This window comes from Lipophrys pholis (genome assembly GCF_963383615.2).
Source record: "Lipophrys pholis genome assembly, chromosome: 10".
Taxonomy (NCBI): domain Eukaryota; kingdom Metazoa; phylum Chordata; class Actinopteri; order Blenniiformes; family Blenniidae; genus Lipophrys; species Lipophrys pholis.
Genome location: NC_137640.1, coordinates 2,267,094 through 2,283,362, shown reverse-complemented (window position 1 = coordinate 2,283,362; position 16,269 = coordinate 2,267,094). Strand labels below are relative to the sequence as shown.

Below are 16,269 nucleotides of genomic sequence, written 5' to 3'. Positions count from 1 at the left end.
ATATTGTGTATGTATTTGGTAATATAATGAAAACAGTCACTTATCTCTACATTATATCTGAACATTCCTTCTCGTTCATGTGGCCACAATATTTATCTTCAGTCGTGGAAAACACTCAGTTTATTGTTTCACCTGCTGGAGACGTGAGAAACAGACTAAATGTCTCTGTCACCCATCACAGGTCTGGCAAAAGAAAAGGACATTTCATAAAATCAGACGAAGCTCCACCAGACACTTTCTGCCACTAAACTCTCCCCCATACGACTACGGCAAGGCGGGCGGCCCGGACGACCACGAGGTGTGCGGCGGCGGCGGCGGCTGCGGCCCAGACCAGGGGGGCGAAGACCACAGCCAAGGTGTGGAGAGGAGGAGTGGGGTCGAGACCCACAGCTGGCTCCATCCCCTTCCCCGGGGGATCCCTGTGGCGGCGGGGCCGCCCCTGTAACTAGCTTCCGGAGCATGGCTGCCTCCCAACGTCCCACCTCTTGTTGGGGGGGGGGGGGCATCAGGGGCTTAATCACCTCTCTGCCACATACCCCCGGAGCCGCCCAGACACTCGGGGTGACAGGCGGGACTAAGCACAGAGACCACAGACAGCCTGAAAGAGGCAGTGGTGTTGTGTGCGAGTTTCGGTTTGGCTTGTGATTTCATTTAATAAAATGAACGATTGTTCCAAATTGAATTTTGGGAACCCTTGACTCCGTCCCTGTGGGTGAACCCGACGGTGGCATGCACGACTGCTACGGTGTGGTTTTTGGACTGTGCGAGGAAACCCACGCACACACAGGGAGAACATGCAAACTCTCCCAAAATATAGTCAAAGTTCAAAATGAACGCCGGCATAACGAGCACAACACGCCACGCGTGTAAAATGCACAAGTAGAGTTCAGGTCAAACCTGAAAACATCCTGGCTAATTCCTTGACCCCTTTTCTAGACTCGTTTCTCGTTTCATCAGGAGGGGGGGGTTCTGAACTGGACTGGACCTTCGTCTCTCTCAAACCATTCCTGACATCCACCAGAAACTGGTCTCTGTGACAGTCATCGTTCTGTTGTACCTGTTCTTTCTGGTTACATTTTGCATTCTGTCTCTTTGACGCCCACTCTTCCAGCTGCTTCTTTTGCTTCTCAGCCTTGACTGCTTCTTCTTTTCTGGTTTTGTTTTCCTTCAGAGCTCTGATGAATTGTTCCCTGAAAGTCCTCATGGTCCCGAAAACCTCCCAGAGCAGCTGCGCGTTCCCTTCCTCACATAAGTAGACGGCCAGTTCACGTTTCTTCTTCTCGATCTCAGTGAACATTTGGCAGAAGGTTCGACACGCCTGCAGGTTTTCCTCCAGAGCCTGTGCATACTGCTCCTTCAACTCTTCCGATGAAGTGGACACTCTCCGTGCAGCCTCAGTCAGACGTTGAATTAAGTCCTTGACTTCTGTTTGCACTATATCCAGATTTACTCTTGCCGCTTCATGACATATCTCGATTTCATCCGGCAGTGCCAGCTGCTCCGGTTGTTTTGCCTCGGCTTCCTCTAAGATGGAATGAAGCAGAGTGATGCCGCCCTTGTTTCCCCTCAGGTCCGAGAGCTTGACCAGAGAGCCGATCTTGAACCCTTTGGCGTTCCCAATTTGACTTCCATAGTTAATAAAGTTTCCCAAGTCCAGGATGAGCCTGCAGAAACTGCGAAGGAGCGTGCTCTTTAGGATGCAGCCGCAGGCGTCCTCCACCAGCTTGACTTTTGGTTTGAGCATCTCCAACACCGACGGCGTCTCCTCGCACAACACCATGCACTCGATTCTCAGCTCGTAACTCGGCACGGTGAGGAGGACGGTGTAGAAGCGGTCGGCATTCGCCAACTTCTCCTTTTCTCCTTGGAAGGACTTCAAATGTTTAATCTCATCCCTGTCAGGTAGGACCTTGAGAAGCTGTTTCAGCACCTCGACATCGAACTTTGTCCGGTCTCCATTTTGGATCATGGCTACAAATTCCTCATGCGTGCATTTGAACTTCTTTAGAAGTATATTCAGATTCATGTCCTTCTTTGGAGGAAAGAATGTGATCCGTTCAGACTCCTTGGCAAGCGCAGCTGCAAACTTGTCTTTGTGCTCCTTCACTGGCATACAGAACATCTGCTCGATAGCGCTGTAGTCCGACTCCCAAGGAGGAGGCTCCTTCTGAATCAAGGCCCACATGGAGTGTTCGTCAGCAACGGCATACAGTTTCTGCCAGTTGAGCTTTTTCATTCTCAGCGTGGGGCAACGGCTCGTCTCCATGCCGCACCCCGGGATCTGGCTGCTCTGAGCAGCTATCGAGCCCATGGAAAGAGGCGGTGGAGGAGGCATACCTGGTAACTGATCAGGAGGTGGAGGAGGGCACTGGTTGGAAGTCATCGATGCCATCATACCAGAGGGTGGAGGTGGTGGGGGAGGTGGAGGGGGGCGCTGGTTGAAAGGCATTGACGCCATCATACCAGAGGGTGGAGGTGGTGGAGGAGGTGGAGGGGGGCGCTGGTTGAAAGGCATCGACGCCATCATACCAGAGGGTGGAGGTGGTGGGCACTGGTTAGAAGTCATTGACGCCATCATACCAGAGGGTGGAGGTGGTGGGGGAGGTGGAGGAGGGCACTGGTTGGAAGGACAGTCGGTGTCCTCGACAATCTGCACAGGGTTGTCCACCATGACGGTCCTGCCGTCCACCTCATTGAGACCTTCAGAGATCAGCCATGGCGAGCTCTTCACCCCCAACTCAATCTGAGAGTCCTGGAGGAGCAGTTTGGTTCTGTTGATGAGGACCCTCATGACTTTGGAGTGGTTCAGCTCGAGCACCAACATCGTCTGCAGGATGGCGTCCAGCTTAAGAGAAGCTGAGGAGGTCCTCGTCGTGCTGAAGAGTGCGGTGGACACCTCATGTTGAATCCTGTTCACTACGCCCTCACCCACTGTCAGCAGCTCTTCCCTGTCTGCAGCCACGGCCTCTTCAAAAGCTTCGTTTTGAACAATCAAGTCCTTTTCTTCTGGCTCCATTTTCAGCAAATCTTTCACAAAATGTATTATACTTATTATCTCTTTCTGCTCCTTCGGGCCGAAAATCCAAACTTTTTTTCTTTGTTTTCTACGACAAACTCGTCTGGTCACAGTAAACCGCTGGTTGTGGTTCTAATCCTCCAGCTGCTCCGCTGCTATTTTATCTCTAGTTGGCTTTCAAATTTGTGGTCAGTTGGGACATAATGATCAAGGCAATCAAAGGCGTTGATGTCATGGTAAGGGTTACCATGGCAACTGCAGTAGTTGTTTTTTTTTTCCCTTTCTCTGTATTTTGACATTAAATAGAATCAGTCACACGAACAGCAAAAGCAGCTCGTCATGTATCATTTTCATTGATGAAGTCTGTCGTGCATTTCTGTTTTTTTTTTCAAAATTATTGAGAGGAGAGGTTAGAAAGAGGCAGCGTCTTTATTTCCGTTCTCGAAGCGGGAAGCTGAATTGTTCTTTTCAGTCAAACGTCACATTAGCAAATAAACAAAAACAAGATCGTTGATGTCCAAAGCACAAAAGTAATTGTGGTTTATTCCAGAAGATCAGAAACAAAGAAACTCAAAAGCACTAAGTGGTACCATAATCAAAACAAAACAGAAAATAATTACAGCAACAGAAGAGGAAGGTTGAACGTCTTCATGACAGAGAAATGAAAGAGCCACAGTCTAAAGGTCTGAGCCTCATTTCTCTCTCATCATTCGTCTCGTGTTTCCTCCGTGTTCGTCTGGAGCTTTTTTTTATCAGCTGAATGTGCTGATTTGTTCTCAAGTTCTAGATCAATTTTATGTTGTAAAATTGTATGAGCAGCTTTAATCCCCGTCTTTGTATTGTAGTATATCTGCTGTTTAGCCGGATCAATCACTGCAATCTGATTTTAATTCTTCACTTGGATCTGGTTGGAGTGGAGGACGTCTTTACATGTTGGACCAAGGAATCAAAATGTATATTGTTTGCCTAAGTACAGATATGAGAAAAATCTACTTATGTACAGTAACAAAGTATTTGTACTCGGTTACATTCGCAAGTATTTTTGCGATCTTTTGCACGTGTGTGATGAAGACATACTGTTTGAGGCCCCGTTTCCACGACAGCGTTTCAAGTGATAACGCATCGTTTTCGCTTTTGTTTTGTGTTTTCGCAGCAGAAATGATGAAGCTGTGATTGTGCAGCTCAGCCGGAGGGTTTCAGTCCGGGACCCCCCCCCCGGTCGGGTCGGGGGAGGGTCGGGGGTCTGTACACCCCGTGTAGGGTGACCGGTATGACGGCGTCCACCTCCGCTCTGGCCAGCTCCGTCAGCGTCACGGCGTCCAGAATCAGCAGGAAGCCGGGCCTCTCCGCACCGGGTTTCACCACAATGCTTAACAACACACCTGGACACACACACACACACACACACACACACACACACACACACACACACACACACACACACACACACACGCGCGTGTTGATTGTTCATGTATGTGCACATAAAATATAATACTGACCATTGAACAGAAAAACTGAATATGCAGCTTTAAATTTCAATTTAATCTAGAGCTACACTCGGTAGAGCGCACACCTTCGCCACCGCCACGTTTGTTTGTGGGACCGAGTTAGCATCACTAGTATGTTAGCCGTTAGCTCATATTGACGCTGTCTTGGTAGGTCAGTGCATGAAACGCTGAGCACGAGCGTCTCCATGGCAACAGACACTGATCTCCTTCATGAGGTGCCTCTCTCACCCACTTTGTATGGGACATTTTATTTTTACGTTTTTGGGGAGATGTATTGGTTAACAGTTAACAGTTAGCCGTTAACGTTTCAAAATCTAATACATTGGTCCTTGGACGATGACAAATCCTCTCAGAAGATTTTATGCAATTCAGGTGAGCAGTTTCTGTGAAAACTTACATACATACAAACCAATAAATAAACACACGCAGACGAAAACATATTCTGCACCAGAATCGTTAGTTGGTGATTGTAATCGATAAATAAATAAATAAATAAATAAATAAATAAATAAATAAATAAATAAATAAATAAATGCAAAACTTTTGTTGGCGACGGTAACTAGAAGAAACAAACTAAGAAACTAAACAAAGACAAACTAAAGGAAGTGAAACTCTTTTAAACTGAACTGAAAGAAACTAGGTGGAACTAAACTGAGATAAACTGAGACTTCAAGAGTCTTGTATTGCCTTCCAGCGGCCGCTGCCTTTTCACATGGAAGTGGATTCTCTCTTCCACAGACACGACCGCCGTGGAGTTCAGATATCTGACAGGAGACGAGGATAGAAGACGTCCTACCGTCGTCCTCCTCTGTGGCCCCGGGCGTGGCCACGAACAGTGGCTCTGACGGGTAACACTCATCTTCCTGCCACACCAGCGTCTCTTTGGTCTGCACGTTCAGTTTGACGATCTGCGGGCGGAAGCGGCAGACGTTAAGGCGCTGCGTTTGGAGGAGGCGAGCGGCGAGCGGCGAGGAGCTCCTACCCTGTCGGGGATGAAGTGGTTGAGCCCCAGGCCGTAGGTGAAGGAGTACTTCCTCCCATTGCACTGAGAGTAGTTGATCTGTGGAAACTCAAACGCTGAGAGGGCGACATGGCAAAGGGTTACCACACTGACTTACATCCACCTGCATCAGTTAGTTTAATTCAAACGTATAAAAAATATTTAACATTTTACACAGAAATGGACATTTTTCATGTTATAAGTTTAAAAAAAAATAAAAAAAAACATCTGAAAATCATTTGTAAGGTCATATCTTTCCCTGCTTTTTTTTTTTTTTTACTTTAATTAATATCTATCAGTAGTGACGGCTAAATGAAGCTTCATGAAGCGCTTTCTGTATTTTCTCACTCCACCAGAGGGCGCTCTTGGTTTGACGATGGAGGCTGAAGGACTGGCAATAAAGTGAGTTTTCAAACATTTGTTGAACAGACTAGCGCCATCTAGTGGCTCCAGAACATGAAGATAGTGGTTCATGAAGCTTCATCCGGTCACTACTATCAGTATTGAAATGTACAAAAAAGTGAAAAACTTCTCTGCTTATATGACATGAAAACAATTCTTTTTAAATTATTTTACACAAAAATGAATCAGAACATTTATACATCCTGCTGGGTGCTGAGGATCTTTGGCTCTTTACTCTATTTTTCTGGACACTTTAGATCTTTTTTTATCAGACAAATCAAAACATAATATACAACAACAAAACCTGTATTACAGATAATTTTGAAACTATTCATTTTTTGACTAATTTTCTGATTAATCAACGACCAATTAAAAAAAATAATTCAAATGGTTATTTATTTGTATTCATTTTATTTTAAATACAACTCAGGGGCCAAAACATAAAAGCTCAGCTGTACCATAACAAAATGTATGACCCGCCCTCCTGTGCCTTTGATTGGCTCATCAGCCATCAGGCTGCAGGTAAACATAAGACACTGACCAATCAAATAAGAGAATGCAAATTTTGTCGTCAATTTTGTCGACTCGAGCGCAACTCTAGACAACCTAAACCGACGACATCAAATTTCATCACCTTTTTAAGACTTTTCTATGGTATTAAATGCACATTTGCAAATTGAATACTTTTAAGACTTTTTAGGACCCCGCGGGAACCCTGCCATCTACTGAGCATGTGCAGAGCAACTATCTATTTACAAGTGACGGTTAAATGAAGCTTTATGAACCACCGTCTTTGTTTTCTGGAGCCACTAGATGGCGCTGTCTGTTCAAAAAACGTTTCAAAATGCACTTCATTTTCAGTCCTTCAGCCTCTATCTTAAAGCCAATAGCGCCATCTGGTGGAGTCAGAAACGGTGGTTCATGAAGCTTCATTTGGCCGTCACTAATGAGCGGCAGCAGCTTTTCCTTCTTTCCACGGAGACGGAGTGTTTTCAAAAAGTTGTGTTTTCAGTGACTCGGGGCGCGGTTGTTATGTCAAGGGACACCTGAAGAAACTGAAGTGTGTGTGTGTGTGTGTGTGTGTGTGTGTGTGTGTGTGTGTGTGTGTGTGTGTGTGTGTGTGTGTGTGTGTGTGTGTGTGTGTGTGTGTGTGTGTGTGTGACTGTGTGTGTTACCCAGTCTTGGTCCAGAGAACAAGACTTCTGGTTCCAGCCACACGGTACCGTCGCTGCGGAGAACAGCAGTTGCTGTTGTGTAGGACAGAGACACCAGGTTCTTACCGGGCTCCTCCTGAACACACACACACACACACACACACACACACACACACACACACACACACACACACACACACACACACACACACACACACACACACACACACACACACACACACACACACACACCACAAAAGGTAATGAGTAAAATTATATATTTGCCATTCCTGTTTAATCACTTCAAACATTTCATTCCCTCTTTATTATAACTTTAGTGCTATAAACATGCCTGTGTGTGTGTGTGTGTGTGTGTGTGTGTGTGTGTGTGTGTGTGTGTGTGTGTGTGTGTGTGTGTGTGTGTGTGTGTGTGTGTGTGTGTGTGTGTGTGTGTGTGTGTGTGTGTGTGTGTGTGTAGACCGACCTTGTGAAGATCCAGTGGCAGTACGTATCGTCTGACCTCGGGCTGAGGAGCCCTCAGAGCTGCTTTCTTCACCTCCTCCCAGTCCTGCTTCAGGTTGGCCAGGTACAGGTAGTCGTACACAAAGTCATGACTGCAGACACACACACACACACAGACAAACACACACGCACACAGCATGAGACAGTCACACACACACGCCCGACTCAGCCCCCCCCCCCCCCCCCCATCCCCCACACGAGCCAAAACCACACAGGAAACGTCTGCGTCCAGGCATCACCATAAAAACAACTCATAATGAAGTAGTACATCTGCCAGGCCTATAGGTGGCACTGTAGCACTGCCACAGGAATACACCAAAAATAGAGGAGAAGACGCGGAGCATGAAGAAACTGAGAAATCAACAAATTCAGCATGTTATTGTTGTTGCGAAGTGACGTCGCGGAGACGGAGGCGGTGTTATCGGTCAAGAGGCGGGGCCATGACATCATCGTTTTCAGCTAATTGTGCATTTTGTCCGTCCACACGTCAAAGCCAAGGTGGCGTTTTCAAATTTTCCACTCGGGAACCCGTTTAAGAAGAAAAAAATCGTTGTCAGGCTGCGTCGTGTGGATGATCACACAGAAACGACGCGATTACGTGAAACACCGTTGTCGTGGCGACGGGGCCTCACACTCACCCTTTCCACGTGCAGAGGTCGACCACGATGAAGCCGTCGTCTTCGTAGGCGTTGATGTGGTGGAAGATGTTGAACGCTGACGTTCTGAACTTGTGGCTGCTCATGTAGCCTGCCGGGTCCTTTGAGGCCACATGGAACCAGGTCTGCAACACACACGCACACACACACACACATTGTAGTTCCTGCTGAAGCGCCTCCTCTCCTGTTACTGACAGGAGCGTCTGCACCTCGTCGGAACACCAGGGGGCAGTGTAGCGCAGACGTTTCAACAAAACAACCAGTGTGCGCAAAGCGGCACATGTAAACAATAACGGGAGGGTTTAGGCTAGTGACGGCCAAATGAAGCTTCATGAACCATCGTCTTTATGTCCTGGAGCCACTAGATGGCGCTAGTCTGTTCAACAAATGTTTGAAAACACATTTCATTACCAGCCTTTCAGCCTCTATCGTCAAACCAAGAGCGCCCTCTGGTGGAGTTGGAAAATATAGAAAGTGATTCATGAAGCTTCATGAAGCTTCATTTGGCCGTCTCTAGTAAAAGCCTGGAACTCCCACATAGAGGACGACTCAGAACACGGAGACGGTGCTGGTGTGTTCCCGGTGGTTCTGGAAGGAGCTGCAAAGGAAAATGTACTTGTACTCACCCCCATGCTCTCACTGGACTGGAAGCAGTCCATGTACGTGGCTCCTCTGACGCTCCAGGCCGACAGAAACTTCAGCAGGTTGATCTTCACCGGCTGCTCCACAAACACAAAGTGGTTGTCCGTCACTCCGAAACTGCAAACAGAAACCTGGAACTCGTTAGTGACTAGTAGTGGTGACATCATTACTCATTTCCACTTGTGAGACAGAGTACCTGTGTACATGTGTCCATGTGTCCATGTGTCCATGTGTACCTGTGTACCTGTGTCCCTGTGTACCTGTGTACCTGTGTACCTGTGTACCTGTGTCCCTGTGTCCCTGTGTACCTATGTCCATGTGTACCTGTGTACCTGTGTCCCTGTGTACCTATGTCCATGTGTACCTGTGTACCTGTGTCCATGTGTACCTGTGTCCATGTGTACCTGTGTACCTGTGTACCTGTGTACCTGTGTACGTAGGAGGGTTTCAGCCTCTCGCTGCTCGGCAGCTGAACAACCACCTGGCATTTCTCTATCGGGTCACCGTGATCTGCAAACACCATCTTCATAAGTACTGCACTTTTACACTGGGTACTCCACATTTACCCTTCATACTTCACATTTACACTGTATAATTTACATTTACATAAGTGTGCGTCACGTTTACACAGGTGCAGTTCTTTATATATTTACATACAGAATTTTATCAAATGATTCGATCCTTCCACCAGGATACTTTTAGATTATTGTAATAATTTTTTGTTGTGTTTTTTTTACACTGACTATTACGACAGTACCACTTTCTTTCCTTGAATATCATTAAATCATCTTCACGGAGTACGAGCGGACCTTCAGTACACGACCACACACAACCTAACTCCACTGAACACTTCTGGACCTGGAACAGTAAACTGTGTTCAGTCCGACCGAAGGGAGAAACTTAACTTGTGAGTATATAAAAGTTGTCCTGACCTCCCTGCGCCGGCGGGATCTTAACGATGTTGTAGGCCAGACTCATGTTCTTCCCAAAGCAGTTCCCGATGTTATAGATCGTCCCGTCGCGGTCGGTGTGAGGATGAGCCGTCACCCCGTTCACCGACACGTAGTTACACAAGTCCACCTGATGGAAACGTTACAAACACTGAAATAAGCCCCCTTCGGGTGGGGTCGTGAGCTTTCCTTACTTATTTCCGTAAACTCCTTCCCACCTTCTTCAACGTCTCCAGGGAGTCGGGATCCACCTTGGTGATGAAGTTGGTCTCCGTGACGGCGTAGAAATCTTCGCCCACAGGGTAGACGTTCACCATGCAGTTGTCAGTCACCTCGATGCCTCGGAAGTACGTGAAGAACCTGAAGAGGCAGACGGAAAATAAGACAAAGGAATCTGGATATAATGATATAAACTTACCAAAGAAAATAAGAAAAATGAAAACGTTCTCATTACTGAAGCCTGAATCAGTGATCGCACCGCTGTATCAGGAAACAGACTGTAAACACTGTCATGAAATGGATGAAATAATAATAACACTATTAATAATAATACATTTATATTTATCATTATTATTATGCAGTTAGCTGCTAACTACATAATGATGATGATGATGAGAGGAAGAAGAAGCTTTATTGTCATCACACACAATCACATGTGACAGCGCAACTAAACTTTGCCCTTCAACCTCAGCAGTGCCGTAAGTATAAATAATAATAATAATAACAATAATAATAATAATAAATAACAATAATAATAAATAATCACAATAATAATAATTAAATAATAATAATTAAATAATAATAATTAAATAATAATAATAATAATAATAATAATAATAATAATAATAATAATAATAATAATAATAATAATAATAATAATAATAATTGCTAACTTTACCAGAGGTGGTTTCGATCAGCCTCCTGCCTTGACCACAATCAAAACCTCCTATTTTGGATGTGCGCCCCCTTGTGGGTGGTTCAAACAAAGAGCCAAAACTAAACAAAACTCAGCCGTTTTTAAACTCCAGATTTTCCGTTTCTACCGAGGTCCAACACCAAGAATCATGTTGAATCCAGGAAACAGGAGATTTCTGGTGACGACTCCTTGAAATCACTTCAAAAAGAAGATTTCACCTCCTCTTTTTATCATTTCAAATCTGCGCTCTACATGTGGAGCCCTCGGCGGCGACGTGGATCGTGACCTGGAGAAGATGTTCTTGCAGGGGTCGGGATAGGCCGCCGTGCCGAACTCCGTGATGACCACCCTGTTCTCCGTCATGGCTCGAACGTAAGCGTCGCTCCTGATGAAGCTGAGGAAACACAGATCGCAGTTCCATCGAGGAAAGAGGAAAACATGGAGGGGAAAAAAAAGAAGAAGAAAAAAAAAAGCTAGAAAATCTCAAAACATCTCAGGAGAAAAGCCCTCACCGCCGGTGGTAGGTGACGGCGCCGCCCTGCAGGTCAAACTTGTGTATGAGCGCCTGTCCGTCAAACAGGTGGTTGAGAGGCTCGTCCCCGATCTCGAACAGACCCGGACCCATCCTGAGAAGACTGCCTCCGAGCCAGGGCGGCACGGCGCCTGCACACAGAGAGGAACACTTCCTGTCAGAGGAGACGCTCTGAAAGTCACTGGGACTCAATAACGATCACGTTGGTGCTTCAACTGCTCTTGTTCTGCCGAGGAGGAGGAGGTCATATTGTGAACGACCCCAAAAAACAACCACACCTTCCAGTAGTGACGGCCGAATGAAGCAAAAACAAAAGAAAGACTGAACTAAAGCTACCCCACTAGAGCTAAAACTACCCCAAACTGAGCTAAAACTACCCCACTAGAGCTAAAGCTACCCCACCAGAGCTAAAACTACCCCAAACTGAGCTAAAACTACCCCACTAGAGCTAAAGCTACCACACTAGAGCTAAAACTACCCCAAACTGAGCTAAAACTACCCCACTAGAGCTAAAGCTACCCCACCAGAGCCAAAACTACCCCAAACTGAGCTAAAACTACCCCACTAGAGGTAAAGCTACCCCAAACTGAGCTAAAACTACCCCACTAGAGGTAAAGCTACCCCAAACTGAGCTAAAACTACCCCACTAGAGCTAAAGCTACCCCAAACTGAGCTAAAACTACCCCACTAGAGCTAAAACTACCCCAAACTGAGCTAAAGCTACCCCACTAGAGCTAAAACTACCCCAAACTGAGCTAAAACTACCCCACTAGAGCTGAAACTACCCCAAACTGAGCTCAAACTACCCCATTAGAGCTAAAACTACCCCACTAGCGCTAAAGCTACCACAAACTGAGCTACAACTACCCCAAACTGAGCTAAAACTACCCCACTAGAGCTAAAACTACCCCACGAGAGCTAAATCTAAAATAGAAATTAAAGATGTAGACTAAGGACGGAACCGAACCCAAACAACCAACAATTCTTTAACTTAAATGAAGTTAATGACGTTAATCTAGTTAGAAGAACTTGACTTATTTACGTCACCAATTGAAGCAATTCAGTTAAGTTGATCCAACTATTTTCTTTTCTTCAGCGTAACTAAACCTGGACTTATGACCGGATTTAGTGAGTTGATGGAAAAAAGATATTGATTAATTTATATATGGATTTATTTATTTATTTATTTGCTCAAAGAACAATTTAAAAAAAGTCTTTGAATGTAAATACAGTCTGTGTTTCGTCGACATTAATTCAGTGGTTTTCTATGAATAAATATGGATTACAAGCTTCAGTCTTAAGTAGAAAAAAAAGTCATGAATCACAATTGATTCCAGAAAATTGTGGAAATAATTAATACATTTTTCTAATCGATATATATATATAAATATAATTTATTTTATTTTATTTTTCTCACCGAGGACTTTTGCAGGAATCGGTTCATTGAGCTCCTCCACAGTCTCAAATATCTTCTTGTAGCCGGCAGCAGGATGCTCCACACTGCAGGGAGGAAAGACAGGATGGTTGGTGTGTGTGTGTGTGTGTGTGTGTGTGTGTGTGTGTGTGTGTGTGTGTGTGTGTGTGTGTGTGTGTGTGTGTGTGTGTGTGTGTGTGTGTGTGTGTGTGCTCAGCTGGGTTTTCTCTGGTTTCCTCCCGCAGTCCAAACACAAGTGACTGAGTGTGTGTGTTGACTCTGAGTGTTTGTTTGTTTGTTTTATCCTTATTTATTGTTGTTTGTGTGAGAGCAGGCTGTGACCCGCCTTCATCCAGTCTGCTGGGTCCACTTCAACTTCCTGCCCTCCTGAGTGAACCTATGGAATCTTGTAGCATTCACGTGAAGAATTAGAACTCTATCTGTTCTGAATGAATGAGATGATGGTTTCATGGAAAAATGAGGTTTGTTCTTTCTTTGTGCTTCAATGTGTTTATTTTCTTTAATGTTGTTTAATGTCAATGTTTAATTATTCTAGAACAGAAGCGCTGAGATAAACCACCAACAAGTAGACAGACAGAAACCAAAACCTTCTTAAATGCTAATGCTAATCGTAGCCTCTGTGGAAACAGCCTAATGCTGATGTGACGCCGAATGTTGAACGTTTCAGTCAGGAGTTAGTTCAGCATTAATGAGACTCCTCTCCTCCAGTTACAATAGAACAGCTCTGCTTCTTCTTCTTCTTTTATTTTTTTAACGTACTCACGATGACAAACATACTAATGCTGATGTTCAGTCGTTCTGCAGCTCAACCAAAGATATGAGGTCACAACCTGGAAATGTCAGCACTGAGTTACTGGTCAGACCGGCGCTGAAAACTGAAATATAACGTAAGAGTTTAAAGTAACGTGTTTTTAAAATGGCCTCAGCTGATGGTGGGAATATTTCTCCACACCGACCTTCGGAGATCGCAGCGAAACCCAAAGCAGCTGAAGGAGTTCATTATCGGGAGAATCCAAAGAAAAAGGCAAAAAGTCCATAAAAACACATTTCTCAATTTGTGCAAAAACTTTGAAGCTCACAGATTCTAAAACGTTTGACAAAATTCCAGATTGTCCCCCGACGGCTGAGCTCGGAGGATTTTAATCAACACAGGCAGCAAAGGGTTAAACTGACATGTGGACGCCATGTTTCCTGTTTGGATGTTTCAGTTTGTTCTGGGATTTCAAACAAGCTAAGAGTTCGGTTTTCCTCCATGTCATGATGAAATGTGGAAAATGTCCTCACTGCAGCCACACACACACACACACACACACACACACACACACACACACACACACACACACACACACACACACACACACACACACACACACACACACACACACACACACACACACACACACACACACACACACACACACACTTCAACAAGCAGTTTTTCTTGTTGCGTTCACAAGTCTTTAAAAGTTGTTTGCCCTGTTTCTTTTTTGTTTGAGGAATTGTAAGTAAGAAGTGTTTCTACTCACCGGCTGACCATGTTTTGTGTCGTTTGTCGTTCTCTCTCTGGACTCTCACACTCTCACACTCTCTCACACTCTCACACTCTCACACACACACTCACCAGTTGCTTGCAGAGACTCCGGCTTGCATTTAAACCATGAACAGATTTCCTGTGGTGAGCGATGGAAAACTAGGCCTCCCCCTCCCGCCTTCTTATTTTCCCCTCCTGTTTTCCATCCTCTCCTTCCCCGGTTCCCCCTTTCATGCCTTTCTGCAGCCCCCTCCTCCTCCTCCTCCTCCTCCTCCTCCTCCTCCTCTTTACCATCCCATCACCAAACCTCCTCCACCTTCTCCAAACAAACTGCGATTGTCTGCTTTGAGGCCCTCGACCACATGCAGGATTCCTCTGGTCCGTCTGGGAGCAGAAACTCTCACCCTCCTGACGTTGTGGGTCAAACTCGCAGGGCTTTTAGAGCAGCGTCTCTGGAAGGTGGGCGCAGGAAGGACGCTCTCTAATTAGTTCCAGATAGGTTTTCTCAAGCAGCCCCGAGGAGGAGTCGAATCTCAAGAAAGTGAAAACTGCTTTTCTGAGCTCTGACATCTTGATCAATGGAAGCTGAATAGCATGAATAGACGCATCACAAAAGGCTGGAGGGAGCGCTGATCCATCATCTGGTGAGTGTGTGTCGCCGCGGAGGACGGCCGTCTGCCGAGGAACAAATAAACTAAATCAGAAGGCCTGAGGTGTTTCTCACAGCTCCGCCAGCGGGAAATGCTGACCACAGCAAAATGTAGGATTCATGTGATGAAATGAGTCTGACGCGTTGAAGAAAAGTTGCTTTCATGGACTTTATAAACAGCCAAGTGGCTTAAAGGGTCATGTTATATAAAATTTACTTCCTAAAAGGTTTTCCAGCAGTACTACTCGTCCCCATACCTGAACTGACGGCCCAGAAGTGAAGACAGTCTGTCCTCTCTGTCCCTGGCTTGTTTCAGGTTTTAAAAAGTGTGTTGCTCCAACCAGCCAATCAGAAATCAAACCCTATATAGTGTCATCGGGGGTTTAGCCAATCCCAATCAAGGTAGGCCCTCCCTTTGACTCCTCCCACAATTAGTCTTTCATTGGGAGACAAAGGGTCAAACATGTGATCCTATTTAAAGGGCAAGGTACGTCTTTTTGTTCTTCTGAATCGTTTCGATACTGGTGGAAAAGTTGATGAGGAAAAACAAAATGACCAAAATGATAATCTGTTCAGTCACTGTGATCCCAGATATTCTGAAAACAACTAAGAGAGAAACTCTGAAAGAAAAACTTGACAGTCCTTTGTTCATGAAGCTTCATTTGTCCGTCACTACTTCTTTGCCAGTCCTTCGGCCTCTATCTTACAACCAAGAGCGCCACCTGGTGGTGACTCATGAAGCATCATGAAGCTTTATTTGGCCGTCAGAGCTCAGACTGGAATTCAGACGAGTGGAGCGTGAACGGTACAGGGGACCAGCACGGTGCCCTGTGGCGCCCCCATGCTGCCGACTCATGACTTACTGCAAGCTCCCGTTCCGTTACCCTCCAGGATGTACTTTCTCTCTACACGTCACGACGGCATCAGGATTGTCCTTCTGTCTCCTGGATTTCTTTCTAAACACATAAAAGCCTCGAGGCTGAAGACAGAAGTCCTGCAGTGTCGCACCGTCTCTTTAAAGGAGTCGTCACACATTTCCTTGTTAAAATAAATATATTGGTTAAAACTTGTGTGAAAATCTCATTTGAAAGTGGCTGAGTTTTTTTCCGTTTCGTTTGGGCTTTGTTCTAAAACAAAATAGTCCACCAGGGGGCACCACCCCAAAACGAGAGGCTTTTAAATGTGGATCGTGTTTTTTCTTTCGCCCCCAATAGATTTTAATAATCGATTTAAAGAAGATTCTAACCCTAACCGGATACAGGAGAATACCAGGTGACGACTCCTTTAAATGAAGAAACGTACGACCTTCAGTGAAGTACTCAGAATAAAGTATTTCAGACGGGAATTTACTCACAT

The 16,269-nt window shown here is 45.4% G+C and overlaps 2 protein-coding genes across 3 annotated transcripts; both read right to left on the bottom strand.

The window, feature by feature from the left end:
• Positions 1-264: 264 nt before the first annotated feature.
• Positions 265-3,016, bottom strand: LOC308115501 (inverted formin-2-like; the record flags this gene model as incomplete). Its single annotated transcript, XM_080473058.1, has 2 exons — positions 265-318; positions 1,058-3,016. 2 exons carry the CDS (start codon positions 3,014-3,016, stop codon positions 265-267), a joined length of 2,013 nt encoding a protein of 670 aa, XP_080329184.1.
• Positions 3,017-3,428: 412 nt separating this feature from the next.
• rpe65c (retinoid isomerohydrolase RPE65 c) lies at positions 3,429-14,524 on the bottom strand. 2 transcript variants are annotated; one of them, XM_080473676.1, is made up of 14 exons: positions 14,355-14,524; positions 12,716-12,798; positions 11,279-11,429; positions 11,053-11,160; positions 10,069-10,210; positions 9,833-9,980; positions 9,329-9,410; positions 8,885-9,017; positions 8,241-8,383; positions 7,565-7,694; positions 7,102-7,216; positions 5,507-5,601; positions 5,321-5,432; positions 3,429-4,398 (listed from the first exon to the last, which is right to left on the bottom strand). In XM_080473676.1, the coding sequence occupies exons 1-14, from the start codon at positions 14,381-14,383 to the stop codon at positions 4,199-4,201; spliced, it is 1,671 nt and encodes a 556-aa protein (XP_080329802.1). In that variant the 5' UTR covers positions 14,384-14,524; the 3' UTR covers positions 3,429-4,198. The 2 variants fall into 2 exon arrangements, with proteins under 2 accessions (XP_080329802.1, XP_080329803.1); XM_080473677.1 differs by having other exon boundaries at positions 14,260-14,461.
• Between the last annotated feature and the right edge of the window lie 1,745 nt (positions 14,525-16,269).